This window comes from Verruconis gallopava, assembly GCF_000836295.1.
Source record: "Verruconis gallopava strain CBS 43764 unplaced genomic scaffold supercont1.9, whole genome shotgun sequence".
In the NCBI taxonomy this organism is placed as follows: domain Eukaryota; kingdom Fungi; phylum Ascomycota; class Dothideomycetes; order Venturiales; family Sympoventuriaceae; genus Verruconis; species Verruconis gallopava.
The window spans coordinates 730,727-743,540 of record NW_015622145.1 but is presented as its reverse complement, the minus strand read 5'-3'; the positions used below and the strand labels follow the sequence as shown (position 1 = coordinate 743,540).

Genomic DNA, 12,814 nt, shown 5'->3' with positions numbered 1-12,814 from the left:
AAGCAGTCGGCCAGCTGGGCAATGGCAGACAAGACGAGGCACCGTGGCCGCTTCTGGGACGAGTTCGGCGAGATCCCAGAGCGCAAACGCATGCGCGGGCCGTGCACGCGGTGCCGTACGTGAGGCATAATGTGAGCCAAGGACGGACAGCTGAGCCGTACGTCTGGAGCGACCCGTTTGCTGGCTCGGACACGAGGTGTTTGCGCCGTGCGTGCGTGCGGTTGTCTGTGTGTGTTTGCGGGCGCCGTGCGTGAGTGCATGAGTGAGCGTGTGCGAGTGCGTCCGTCGGCGGGCAGCGTCAGACTTTCCCCAAGCCCTCCGTCGCCCCACCAATCGACCTTTTCCGCACCACACAAAGCGCCCGCCCAACGAGACACCCCACCATGACTCCCGGCTTTCCTCATCGCCCAAAACATTACCAACAAGCACTCTCCCACCCCCCAAAATTTTCTGCTACTTCCCGTACCTTCGTCCCTTCTTCCCTCTCTCCAGCTTCGCAATTGATCCGATCCCATTGCTTTCCATACTGCCCCTACGCCCCTCGACAAGATCATCATGAGCGAACCACAGTAAGCTTGACCAATGCCCCTCTCGACTCTCCCTTTCTCGCCCCGCCTGCGTCCAGCTGCTTCCAGCTCGTCCGCTCTGCTCCGGGCTTCGCTCGTCCGTGGCATCGTCGGCTGGGAGCTTGTCCTGAGCCTACGCTTTTCCTTGCTACACTCCCCGCATTGCATGGCAGACCGCGTGGGCTGCTCTTCAAGGGCGCAGGAACTGACCACGATGACTCCAGAGGTGATTTCGGCCTCATCGGTCTGGCCGTCATGGGCCAGAACCTCATCCTCAACATGGCCGACCACGGTTTCACTGTCGTCGCGTTCAACCGCACAGTCTCCAAGGTCGACCGCTTCCTGGAAAACGAGGCCAAGGGCAAGTCCATCATCGGCGCCCACAGCATCAAGGAGTTCGTGTCCAAGCTCAAGAAGCCGCGCCGCATGATGCTGCTCGTCCAGGCGGGCAAGGCAGTCGACCAGTTCATAGAGCTGCTCCTCACCGAGGGCGGCATCGAGGAGGGCGACATCATCATCGATGGCGGCAACTCCCATTTCCCGGACTCCAACCGCCGCACAAAGTATTTGGCCGAGAAGGGCATTCGATTTATCGGTACCGGTGTTTCCGGCGGTGAGGAGGGCGCGCGGTACGGCCCGTCCATCATGCCGGGCGGCAACGAAGAAGCTTGGCCGTACGTTAAGGACGTCTTGCAGTCGATATCTGCCAAGAGCGACGGCGAGCCTTGCTGCCAATGGGTCGGTGACGGTATGCAGATCGAACTTTGTGAAAATAGAGTCGCAGCCGCGTGCAGACCGCTAACGGACGTGAAACAGAGGGATCGGGCCACTACGTCAAGATGGTCCACAACGGTATCGAGTACGGCGACATGCAGCTCATCACGGAGGTAAGCACGAAGCTGGTGACCGCACGTTTGAGGCGTCCCTAGTCACTAAGCCTTTCAAACCATTAGGCATACGATATCATGAAGCGCGGTCTTGGTATGTCGAACAAGGAGATGGGTGACGTGTTCGCCAAGTGGAACAAGGGCGTCCTCGACTCCTTCCTCATTGAGATCACACGCGACATCATGTACTACAACGACGACGACGGCAAGCCACTTCTCGAGAAGATCCTGGACTCTGCTGGTCAGAAAGGCACCGGCAAGTGGACTGCCATCAACGCTCTCGATCTGGGCATGCCAGTCACTCTCATCGGTGAGGCTGTGAGTATCTCTTTCTCCACGTGCGCGAGAAGACGTAAGACGGGTGTCACTGACCTTGTGCAACCAGGTCTTCGCCAGATGTCTTTCCAGCTTGAAGGCCGAGCGTACCCGTGCCTCCACGATCTTGTCCGGTCCGCCAGTCCCCCCATTCGAGGGTGACAAGGCTCAGTTCATCGACGACCTGGAGCAGGCCCTCTACGCGTCTAAGATCATCTCGTATGCGCAGGGTTTCATGCTGATTCAGAACGCGGGCAAGGAGTACAACTGGAAGCTGAACAAGCCAGAAATTGCGCTCATGTGGCGTGGTGGCTGCATCATCCGCTCCGTCTTCCTCAAGGACATCACCAAGGCGTACCGCGCGAACCCGGATCTTGAGAACCTGCTGTTCGACGACTTCTTCAAGAATGCCATCCACAAGGCGCAACCTGGCTGGAGAAACGTCGTTGCAAAGGGCGCCCTGTGGGGAATCCCCACCCCGGCCTTCAGCACCGCTCTGTCCTTCTTCGATGGATACCGCACCAAGGACCTGCCGGCGAACCTGCTGCAGGCACAGCGTGACTACTTTGGTGCGCACACCTTCCGCATGAAGCCTGAGGCTGCGACCGCCTCCAAGCCTGCCGACACGGTACGTTGTTATCTATGAAGACGATGCAATGAAATCGCACGATTGTGTTTGCTAACTTGCTTGCCCACAGGATATCCACGTCAACTGGACTGGTCGCGGCGGCAATGTCAGCGCCAGCACGTACAACGCATAAAAAGGATTCTTTTTTTCCCCAACGCAAAGACCGACAAGATGTCTGGTTGGCGCCGCATGCTTTCTCGAAGCTGTATAGACTGTTTTTTTGACACGAGAAGACATATCAAGGAGGTGGAAAAAAAAGAATGGAGGACCCGAGACGGGCGTTTGAGATACAAATAAAAATGGCCTGATTGAGAAGAAGATGTCTCAACGCGTAGGGTGTTGTCTTCGTCGTCGCTGCGTAAGGTGAAGATGATGAAACGAATCTGTAGGGTCAGAGATCAGTAAGATATAAAAACAAATATGACACGTCGCATCTAGACACTCCAGGCAAAGTGGAAGGACTTTTCTGCTGGTTCTCAACAGCCGTGCAAGAAAGCATTGGCCAAAGAATTAAACGATGCAAATGTGCATTTTGTGACGTTTTGTACAACCGTGGATCGCATGCATGGAGAAGAGAGCAAGAATTGGTGAATTGGCGTCGATCGCTGCAGGTTGTCTATTGCCTGCTAACGGGAAGAGACTCTGCATGGCGCATTCACGCCTTGCCTACCAGTAACCTCATCACTCTGCGCACTTCACTCTCATCATATCCACCACCACCGCCCAGCCTCTTCTCCTTCTTCTGGGACCTCGCCCCACGCCTTATAGTACACTTTCAGCCTACATCTCGTACGAGGCACAGCTGCCGTGTTCTCGTCGTGTACGGTGTGGGCGTTCTCTCTTCTTTGTGAGTGTGCGTGCGTCCCTCTCTACTCTCCTTCTTTCTCTCCGTGCGTGCCTTTGTAATTCTATTCCTTCGTCCGGCCTAATTTTTTTTTCACTTTCTCTCCTGCACGGGGCGGCGTGGGATCCGTTTCAGCCTTCTTTCTTGTTTGTTTGCTTCTTCTTGGACACTGCTCTTTTCATCTGGGCCGTGTCCGTCACGCACGCGCGCGCATCCCCGAACCGTCCCGTTCCCCACGCGAGCAAACTCTCGACGTACCTTTTCTTGGCTCCGTGCTTCCGGCCCGCGTGGGAATAATCAAGAACAAGAGGAAGAGAGATAGAGAGGCCAAGATTGTGCCGACATCCCGAGCGTGCAGTTCGCTCGTGAGCCTCGCAATTGCGGCCCTGCCGAAACAAATCCGGGGCGAAGCTTTGTTTCAGCGAGCCGACGCGGGAGAAGGGCAGCGAGCAGGAGGCAGCGTGGCAACGGGCTTCGGTCGACGCCCTCTCCGGATACTTTCTATTTCGCACTGGTCGGAGCCATGGCAGAGACTAAGCGCCAGTCGGTCGCTAGCAGCAAAGTTGCTGCGAAGGGCCCGCAGCTTGCCGCGGACCTGAGCAAGGCTGTCGGAGTGAGGTGAGTCTCGAACACGTTGGCAGACACAGTGCAAGGTTATTTTTCATCATCGCAGTCCTGACGACGGACCCAGGATCCGAATCAACACCACACTCCCGTCCCACACGGTGGAGGGCATCGTCTTCGCGGTCGATGCTGGCTTCGACGTCGTCGTACTTCGTGACGGAGCAAACTTCCGCGTCGTGCCCCTCGGCCAGATTAACTCCTTCAAAGTGCTGGGAACAGCTAAGGAAGGCGATGAAGAGCCTATAACCATTGGAAGAGTGGATACGGAGGCGCTGAGGCAACGTGAGGCTAAGGCCATTTTGGAGGCGAAGAAGGCGGAGGCAAACATTGGCAAGGGCGTCACGAAGGAGGCACAGGAGTTATACGACTACATAATGCGAACGTACGTGCGGACTACAATTGAAAGCTCCGCTCTTTTTTATGTTGTTGAATCGGCTAACAGCAGGCAAAACAGGCTGCCCGTGCGCTGGTCGGAGAAGAGAATCGTCGTGTTGGACAGCGTGCTTGTCGAACCGCCATACGGCGTCGAGAATGTCAAGGCTCCGGGAAATAAGAGTCAAGCATTAGCACAGATCCAAAGGATCGTGGGCGGTTATTGGCAGAAGAAGAAGTCGGGCACATCTACGCCCGTGAATAACGGCCCGCCGGCCAGAGCACCTGTGCCTGCGGTGCCGCTTGGGCAGAGGAAGGGTGGTTGAAACTCTCCGTCTGGATTTGTTCGCCCTGTGGCTATCCGCTCTCTCGCTCCTCGTCGGAACAGCATGCGGCGGTTTTTCGGGGAGATGTTCAATGCTTTTGTCGCCGCAGGGTCACTCTTCACAGGCACATAGTTTGGGCACGGGTTTAGCAGCGCGACCACCAACTTGTGAAGCATATTGCGTTAGCGAGGCGTCATGGGACTAATTATCCATCATATCAACACGAAAAAATGAAGATCTGGTGAAGGGGAGAACGTGCTCTCTCCGTTTGAACAACGTGTTCGCGCAGCAAACGGCGTTTCGCATGATCTCTTGCATCTCTTTTCTTTTTTCATTTTTTGATGTTCATTATAGGGCACATTTTGCACCCATCTTTGAACGACGATGCTCAAGATACTTCTCCGAAGAGAAAAGTGGTATCCCATGGTTCCTCTGGAGGCTATCCTTCCTGCCATCGCACTCTCGCCCTGTAGTCCCAACTCCAGTGCTCTTCTGGCGACCGAACAAGCTCCATCATGCTCTGCACGTCGCCATCCTTAGGTCCCCCATAGAGCAAGCCCGCTTCGATAGCCATGTTCGCGTACTTGATCGCCTCCCACTTCCTCTGTGCGGAGTTGTACTCCAAAGCAGCATAAGCGTACGCCTCGCTGATCGGACCCAGCATCCCCTCGAGCCGGTACAGCTCGATCAGCAGGTCCGCGACTCTCGTCCCCGTTTCCGAATCCGCGATCGGGCTGGCCGCGCTGTAGTCGCCGAGCATGGACTGCAGGCGCTCGATCTCCTCGACGCGCCGGTCGCTGGCCTCGCGGATGGGCGCGTGCGCGGTGCAGGCGTTGCAGCCGCACGAGAAGCCCCAAGACGAGCGAAGCGCCTCCTTGCGGTGCGCAGACACCTGGGCCGGGTTGATGTACGACACCGTGATCTCCTCGCCGGGAAGGATGGTGCGCAGCGCGTGGACGTGCTGCGTGAGCGTATCCGGGTCGAAGTAGTAGTGCGCGTTTGGACGGCAGTCGTGGTTCATCCGCTGTGGGAGGAAGGCGACGGGTCAGTACGTTCCAGCGGCGCGCGGGAAAGGGGGAGACAGGTGCAGACTCGGGTGGGGGGAGGGGGAGGGGTCACGTACCGACATCTCGGGGAACACGGCGGTGGCGGCGACGGCCTCGTCGTCGTCTGCGCCCACGTGCAGCGCGACGGCGAAGCAGTTCGTGTTGATGATATCTTCCACCACGTCCCCGCCAAAGTGCCCCATCAAGTCGTGGAACAGCCTCCTCGAGCCGTCCGGCAGCTGTTTGATGGCAAGGTGGTAGAACGGCAGCCTGTCGCTCTCGTCGAACAGCTCGTCCAGCCCTTCTTCGATGATCACGACGGGCGTCGATCGAAACAGCTCCTCTCCTCTGCTAATCGGCCTCGACGCTACGAGGCCCAACCCTTTGCCTGGAATCGGCTGCGAGGTAAAGCGAGGGTCGGTCTCTGCGTTGCATCCCTCCACCACGGCCGGGTCAGAGAGTCCTTGGAGGCGAGCATACTTGTCGCTGTGGTCAGAGTTGGCGAAAATGGATATGCCCCGGTTAGCGGCGAAGGACTGGCTTGTGTACACGCAGTACTTGGTCGTCTCGTTGTAATGGGCAAGACATCTCGGCGATGTTGACCACAGCGACTGCCGTCCTATCTGGTCTTCGTGATGGTGATGGTCATATCGAGACGACTTCAACACCTCTTCGGGTTTGGAAGCCGAGCCATGGATTATGGGGAGCTGAACGTTAGCCGTCTGTGGCTTCGCGCACAACGGATTTATCGAGGAAAAGAGGGCATTCGAGGCACAAAAGTCGTATCCAATGTCCAAGAGGGACTGAACGGCGAGACATGGCGAGAAAAGCGCCAGACAACACAGGCTAAATTGTATCTTCATCATATCAGCCTGTATACACGTAGCGCACACATGTAAACAGAAAGAACCTTTGTTCTTGAGACTGGCGGACGGCACTTCTCATAATATCCTCCATTTGGACTGACAGTGTCTGGTCTATCAATTAAGCTTTCGAAAAAGGAGCACCGTCAGAAAACCGGCTCAAAACGCGCCCTCTGAGCTAAGATCGATCCCGGGCCGGCCGTCTGGGGTTGTCGAACCGTCTAATAGGTGCAGGCGTTTGTTCGACGATCGGATACGCTGAGCAATGTTTCAATGGCGCCAAACTGTGACAGCACGCGTCGGAACCTCGAAGATTGCCCGCTTGCTCTGTGTGTGATTCACTCGGGCCGATCGTTCACTTGTCTGATTATCCGAAATACGGATAGCGTATGTCAGCGAGGCCCTTTCATGCTGGCTGGTTGATATGGTCAAAGCCTTCAAGCCCGCAACGAAACAACACCTCTTGTTTGGACTAACTAGCGTTCTTCGCGACAGTTCCGTGCTGCAGATCCAGAAGCACGTGACGACGACGAAGTTCGACGAAATCAACAGCGCGGTGCTTGTGCGCTGCGAAGACCGCGTTCATGAATTGGTGATCATCGAGGTCTAGGTCGATCTATAACCGGATGCCGACGCTGGATTGCTGGTGGACTGAAGCGTCACAACGACATGCCCGACCCAATTATTTTTTACAAAATTTCCTTATCGGGTAAGCCCTCTGAGCAATTCTCGAGTAATTTTTGTGCCGTTCTTTGAGTTCTTAGTCTGTCCACCTGGTATCTCAGAACGCTTCTGGGCAGGATTTGCTAGTCCGGAGCCTCTGCAATTGAGTCTTTGGATTGATTGAGAACGAAGTTATTCTTGGTCGGCCAGGATGTCAACCGGCGTCGACAACGAGGTTGATCCTCTGGAAAGCGTCGACGTTGATCTGTCCGCACAAAGTCTTCTGTTGGCTGCGGCGAACCACGATCTTGAGGCGATCAAGGACCTACTGAAGACAACACCAGCAACGGTCCAGGATGCAGACACGGGATTCACACCCTTGCACGCGGCCGTCGCAGCTTGTGAACAAGCAGAGGATATTAGCGGCGCCAATGAAGAGAGTCGTGAGGGGCGCAAGGCTGAGATTTCCAAAGCTGCGGATACAGTGCGCCTGCTCCTTCAAAGTGGAGCAATTTGGAATGACCTGGATGCCGCCAATGAAACTCCGGGCTGCATCGCAAAGAGGCTTGGCCTAGACGAGCTCTACCGAATTATAGTGGATGCCGGTGTCCGAGCAGAGCTTCTTCTTTCCAAACTTGACGAGTATGAGCCACTTGGAGACGGCGAAGACCCTCCTGATGACGAAACCGGGGAAGAAAACCCAAGCGGCGAAGGACAGCATCGCGAGAACGAACATCCTGCGCTGGAGTCAGACCCTTCAGCAAGCAATGCTGCCTATCTTCGGAGTGCCATTTCGTTCAACGACGCAAGCATACTTGACTCTGCGGCGAACGGGGTGATGATGTCCTGGGAGAGGCCCATTATGGAAAGGCATGCATCGCTGTTGTGCCAAAAACCAGGCCTACGAGTGCTCAACGTTGGACACGGCATGGGCATCATCGATGAGTTTTTCCAGTCACACTCTCCATCGACACATCACATTATCGAAGCGCATCCGGATGTTCTTGTCAACATGAGGACGCAAGGGTGGATGGAAAAACCCGGAGTGGTTGTCCACGAAGGGCGGTGGCAAGACGTGCTACCCGAACTCGTGGCCGGTGGAGAGAACGCGACGGACGCTCTTTTCGATGTGATCTACTTTGATACCTTTGCGGAAGATTACAAAGCTTCGAGGGATTTCTTCTCCGAATGGGTCGTGCAGCTGCTGGACTCTGATGGCAAATTCTCCTTCTTCAATGGCATGGGAGCAGATCGTCAGGTTTGCTATGATGTATACAACAAAGTACGAGCCAGGCCTCTTCTTCTTTTCTTTTTCTTTTCTTTCTTTAGTTGAACTAACAATGTCCAGGTTGTCGAGATTGACCTTTTCGAAGCAGGCTTCGATGTTGACTGGGAGGACGTACCTATAGCCGATCTTGCAGCCAGCGGTGAGTGGGACGGCGTTCGCAGGCCCTACTGGTCTCTGAAAGTGTATAGACTGCCAACCTGTAAATTCTTAACATAAGGTGGTTGGCAGATTCTTTGCTTAAATAACAAACGCAAGTACTAGCCTAAGTTTGAATTACTCTCGAAACATGCTAGCTATCACGTTTTCAGAGAAACGGGTAAGACAATGTTCCAAATGTCAACGAAATTCATCTGAAGATATAGCAGGAAACCACGATATGCAACATCGTAGAAATTCAAAAAATTACAAAAATCTGATCCTATTCAGCGCTAGGGTATCAAAGCTTTGCCTCCTCCTGCTCTGCCTTCGCCTTAACAGATTCATTGAAAGTTTGGTAATTCACCTTGCTCTTCGCTTCCAGGCCAGACCACACAAAGAGAGGTGCATACAAGACGCCGAAAAATTCTTCTCGATGCCTCAGCTTGGTTTGTCCATTTCCCTCGTCGCTCAACAAGAACATATGTTTGCCGCCAAAGATCATAAAAGCTCCTAGCTTGCCCTCCCACGCGAAGCCATTTTCTTCTGCTAGCGATACCGTCATGGTCATTGTTGTTGGCTTTCCCCCCGGTTCGCCCATAGTGACGGCTAACTGCTGGCCGACCGCGAGCGGCGCGTCGGCAGCATCGCTCAGTGGCTCGATCTTCTGGATAAACTTGGACCATGACGGGTAAGACTTGAAGTCGAAAAGTATAGAACGGACCTTCGCTATTGGTGCGTTGATCAGGATTGAAGTGTCTATTGTTCGATTTGCTGGATGCGATTCGGTAGCCATCTTGACTTGTAATAAGGCTCGAGAATACTTATCATGTATAGCAACGACATTATCACGAAAACACAGGCTCTGACATAGTTATATACAGATACCACTCGACAGGCCAGGACGTGAGGCCAGGGTTGCTGCTTACCCCCCACATTTGCAACCTAGAGGGGCGGCTCAGATTCGACCTCGGGAACAACAACCTGGAGCCTTAGATTACTTAGTCAGATCAACCATAGCGATGCTTCTAGAGCTCAATAGCAAATGTCGAAAAAGAATCGAGTCTAGAAGCATATCTATTTACTTTACTTTTCTCAGAGAACGAGTTTCCAGTTCCAATGCGTCGCACAATCATCCAGTCTGCACTGAGAAGTGCTTTTGAAACACAATCTAAAAGGCCCATGAAAATTCAGTCTTTGCTGAAGTGGTACCAATGTGTCGACCGATCCATGTCCAAGAAAACCAGACAACATTCCTATCTGCCGTATCCAGTCAATTGCTGCACCCTTGCTTCAGTTTCGCCCAATCCTGTGTAGCCTTTGGGCCCTGTTACTTCGTTGTCAGCCGTGTGAGTGGCCAACTCTATACGCAAGAATTTCGTCGCCAAAGCAGCAGATGTGTTCTACAAGGGAATGATTAGGCGACACAATTGACTGGGAAAGTAAGCGATGGTGACTTCAGAAGCAATGTGTGACAAAGGTAGAAAATAGGCATTGAAGATATTTGGAGTGACGTTCGTCGTCAAAGGTTGAATTGAAAGATCGGAAGAAAACTTTGTATTCAGACTTTCGGAACAACCTTTGGAAAGTGAATCATCTCAACCCGAAGAGATAACCACATTCTTCAAGTGGAGATGCAGCAACACGGCAGCCGGCGCGCGGATAAGGCTATGCTTAAACTGGCGCTCGAGACTCCAGTACGGGCTTAGCATCGAGCAAGCTCTAGCCAACGCTTCCACTGCGAACGGAGGTTCGTAGACAAAACAACATGGTAATCTCGACAAAAACGCAACGGCGCGTCAGAATTGATAACATTGTGCCACAACTTTATTTTCTTCGAATCTTGCTGAGAAATGTCATGATATAACTACAGTTGATGTAGCCAAATTCGCTCAAGCCTTCCTAAGACCCAACGCGATCCATCTCAGGTCGAGTCCTCACCGAAATTTGCTGTCAGAGCGCAATCAGATTCGAAGAGCCCAAAAAGATTTCGGTATTGTAGAATTCTATGGCCAGGCTACTTGTAAGCGACGGGATGAATTCATCCCACACGGCTGTTAACATGCGGCAACAATACCAAGCCAGTTGCCCAGAGGCCACGACTACCCAACATGTCAAGAAGTGACAACGGCTGCGAATCGCGTGAGAAGGTGAAGCTTGTGTCATACAACATAGGACCGACACCAAGACGGTAGTTCGGATGCACACCTCTTATCAGCAGTGGGCACGACGGAGATGTCTTTGGAGACTTTTTGCGTACTTGAGAAGGATGTTAAAAGGGAGGAGCTCTTCGTTGACAGTGCTCCCAGAGGACACGGTAGTCGCACATACCCAAGCAGATTAAATACGTACAAATGGATGAAAAGTCTCCTGCCGTCGACGCTAAGAGTGCAGGTGTCGAGTCGGATCCTCCAAGCCTCAGGCACGAAGTGATCGAGAATGACAAGTCTCTCGAGCGTAGAGTCACGCGAAAGATCGACGTACGAGTGGTTCCCATGCTCTGTGCTCTCTACATGAGTGCTTACCTCGACCGCACGAACATCGCCAACGCAAGGCTTCTGGGGCTGGAGAAAGACCTGGGCATGCCGTCAAACGGGTACAACACGGCGGTCTGGACTTTCTTCCTGACGTTCGTGCTCATGGAGGTACCTTCCAATTTGCTGATGAATTATTCGAGGTTTCCGCCCAATTACTGGCTGGCTACGTCCATGGTGTTGCTGGGCATCGTGACCATGTCCCAGGGTTTCGTGCAGTCTCCCGCACCTCTCTACGTCTGCCGAACGATCATGGGCATCTTCGAGGGGAGTCTGGGTCCAGCCGCTGCACTCATGATGGGGTCCTATTATCGAAAACACGAGTTTCCTCTGCGCTACTGCTGTTTCACCACAAGCGGACTCATAGGGGCCTCATTCAGCAGCGTAGGTTCTGCTCAGAGTCCGAGAAGGAAAGTGAAGTAGACATGCTAACGAGGTGGTAGTTTTTGGCCTATGCAATCAACTTTATGGATGGCGTCCAAGGCATCGCCTCGTGGCGCTGGATTTTCATCCTAGAGGGATTGTTCAATATCTGTATTGCTGCCCTCGCTTTTATCGTTCTTCCACCCTTCCCTGCTGAATCAAAGTTTCTAAGCGTGGAAGAGAAAGAACATCTCATGAACCGCTTGTATGCAGAACGAGGAGACGAGGCAGTCTCTCTCAAGGGCCAGCCGTGGGTGTCATGGCTATTTAATTGGCAGACCTGGCTCAACATCGTCTTCTACTTCGGCGCAGACATGTCCGCCGCGTCCATCTCTCAATTCTCCCCCACCATTCTTAGAAGCAGTAAGTTTGAGAATCGAAGAAAAAGAACCAGCACTCAGATTTCGACCATTCTGCTCCAAAATTCTGAACAAAAGGAAACCGTACTAACTCGACTCATTTGCAGTGGGCTACACCGCGAACGGAGCCAATCTGCGCAACGTTCCTATCTGGCTGGGCGGCGCCTGTATCTCGTTGACCGTCAACATCCTAGCCGGAAAGTACAAGCTTCGGTTCCCCTTCATTCTGTTCGGCGGAACGCTCTGCACGATTGGTTGGTGTATCCAGCTCGCGCAAGTGCAGCCCTCTGGAGTTCGATACTTTGCACTGTACTTCATCGCCACGGGTGCGTTTCTGCAGCTGCCGCTTTGCGTGTCATGGCTGTCTGCGAATACGATCAGCCGACCTCAGAAAGCCGTGGCACATGCACTACAGATTGGGTTTGGCAACAGCGCCAACTTTGTCAGCGCGAACGTCTTCATCACTCGCGAGTCTCCAAGGTACAAATCCGGCTTCACCACGGGTCTCGTCATCACCATCGTAGGCGTCATGGCTGCATGTGCGATGGAACTCATCATCTGGACGAAAAACAAGAGAGCGGATGAGAGAGAGGCGAGGGGCGAGGTTGAGACAAAGATGCTCAACAATGACGGCACGAGGTTTAGGTATACACTTTAAAAAGCGCTGTTCTAGTAGTCACACATGGCACAATGTCAATCAGACGGTGTAAAGAGATATATGCATTTCCACGAATCAGAAGCACATGTGTTTTGACGAGCGCCTAGAGAGTTTAAACGTTTTGGTCGTCCTCATTTGTATTGGAAAAAGCCTGCGCGAATTAGCCATAGAGATCTAAGTCAATCATAACGACAACGTCGGGCGTCGGCAGGAGCCGGCTGAGCCCGTGTCACGTGAAAACGACGTAATCGCCAAAGTTAGCCGTCATTTTTGTTCGTCCAGA

At 53.4% G+C, this 12,814-nt stretch overlaps 6 protein-coding genes across 6 annotated transcripts; 4 read left to right on the top strand and 2 right to left on the bottom strand.

Moving 5' to 3' along the window:
- Positions 1 to 363: 363 nt before the first annotated feature.
- On the top strand, positions 364 to 2,951 carry PV09_03591 (6-phosphogluconate dehydrogenase, decarboxylating 1). The gene is made up of 6 exons (XM_016356810.1): positions 364 to 569; positions 791 to 1,314; positions 1,383 to 1,453; positions 1,520 to 1,771; positions 1,839 to 2,396; positions 2,467 to 2,951. Exons 1-6 carry the CDS (start codon positions 556 to 558, stop codon positions 2,527 to 2,529), a joined length of 1,482 nt encoding a protein of 493 aa, XP_016215603.1. The 5' UTR covers positions 364 to 555; the 3' UTR covers positions 2,530 to 2,951.
- A 124-nt stretch (positions 2,952 to 3,075) lies between these two features.
- PV09_03590 (uncharacterized protein) lies at positions 3,076 to 4,878 on the top strand. Its single transcript, XM_016356809.1, has 3 exons — positions 3,076 to 3,858; positions 3,932 to 4,246; positions 4,319 to 4,878. Exons 1-3 carry the CDS (start codon positions 3,764 to 3,766, stop codon positions 4,560 to 4,562), a joined length of 654 nt encoding a protein of 217 aa, XP_016215602.1. The 5' UTR covers positions 3,076 to 3,763; the 3' UTR covers positions 4,563 to 4,878.
- Positions 4,864 to 7,111, bottom strand: PV09_03589 (uncharacterized protein). Its single transcript, XM_016356808.1, has 2 exons — positions 5,686 to 7,111; positions 4,864 to 5,586 (listed from the first exon to the last, which is right to left on the bottom strand). Exons 1-2 carry the CDS (start codon positions 6,472 to 6,474, stop codon positions 5,002 to 5,004), a joined length of 1,374 nt encoding a protein of 457 aa, XP_016215601.1. The 5' UTR covers positions 6,475 to 7,111; the 3' UTR covers positions 4,864 to 5,001.
- Positions 7,112 to 7,244: 133 nt separating this feature from the next.
- On the top strand, positions 7,245 to 9,249 carry PV09_03588 (uncharacterized protein). The gene is made up of 3 exons (XM_016356807.1): positions 7,245 to 8,416; positions 8,483 to 8,738; positions 8,788 to 9,249. The coding sequence occupies exons 1-2, from the start codon at positions 7,346 to 7,348 to the stop codon at positions 8,636 to 8,638; spliced, it is 1,227 nt and encodes a 408-aa protein (XP_016215600.1). The 5' UTR covers positions 7,245 to 7,345; the 3' UTR covers positions 8,639 to 8,738; positions 8,788 to 9,249.
- PV09_03587 (uncharacterized protein) lies at positions 8,859 to 9,353 on the bottom strand (the record flags this gene model as incomplete). The annotated part of the gene is made up of 1 exon (XM_016356806.1): positions 8,859 to 9,353. One exon carries the CDS (start codon positions 9,351 to 9,353, stop codon positions 8,859 to 8,861), a length of 495 nt encoding a protein of 164 aa, XP_016215599.1.
- Positions 9,354 to 10,332: 979 nt separating this feature from the next.
- On the top strand, positions 10,333 to 12,531 carry PV09_03586 (uncharacterized protein; the record flags this gene model as incomplete). Its single annotated transcript, XM_016356805.1, has 3 exons — positions 10,333 to 11,475; positions 11,535 to 11,877; positions 11,981 to 12,531. Exons 1-3 carry the CDS (start codon positions 10,912 to 10,914, stop codon positions 12,529 to 12,531), a joined length of 1,458 nt encoding a protein of 485 aa, XP_016215598.1. The 5' UTR covers positions 10,333 to 10,911.
- Between the last annotated feature and the right edge of the window lie 283 nt (positions 12,532 to 12,814).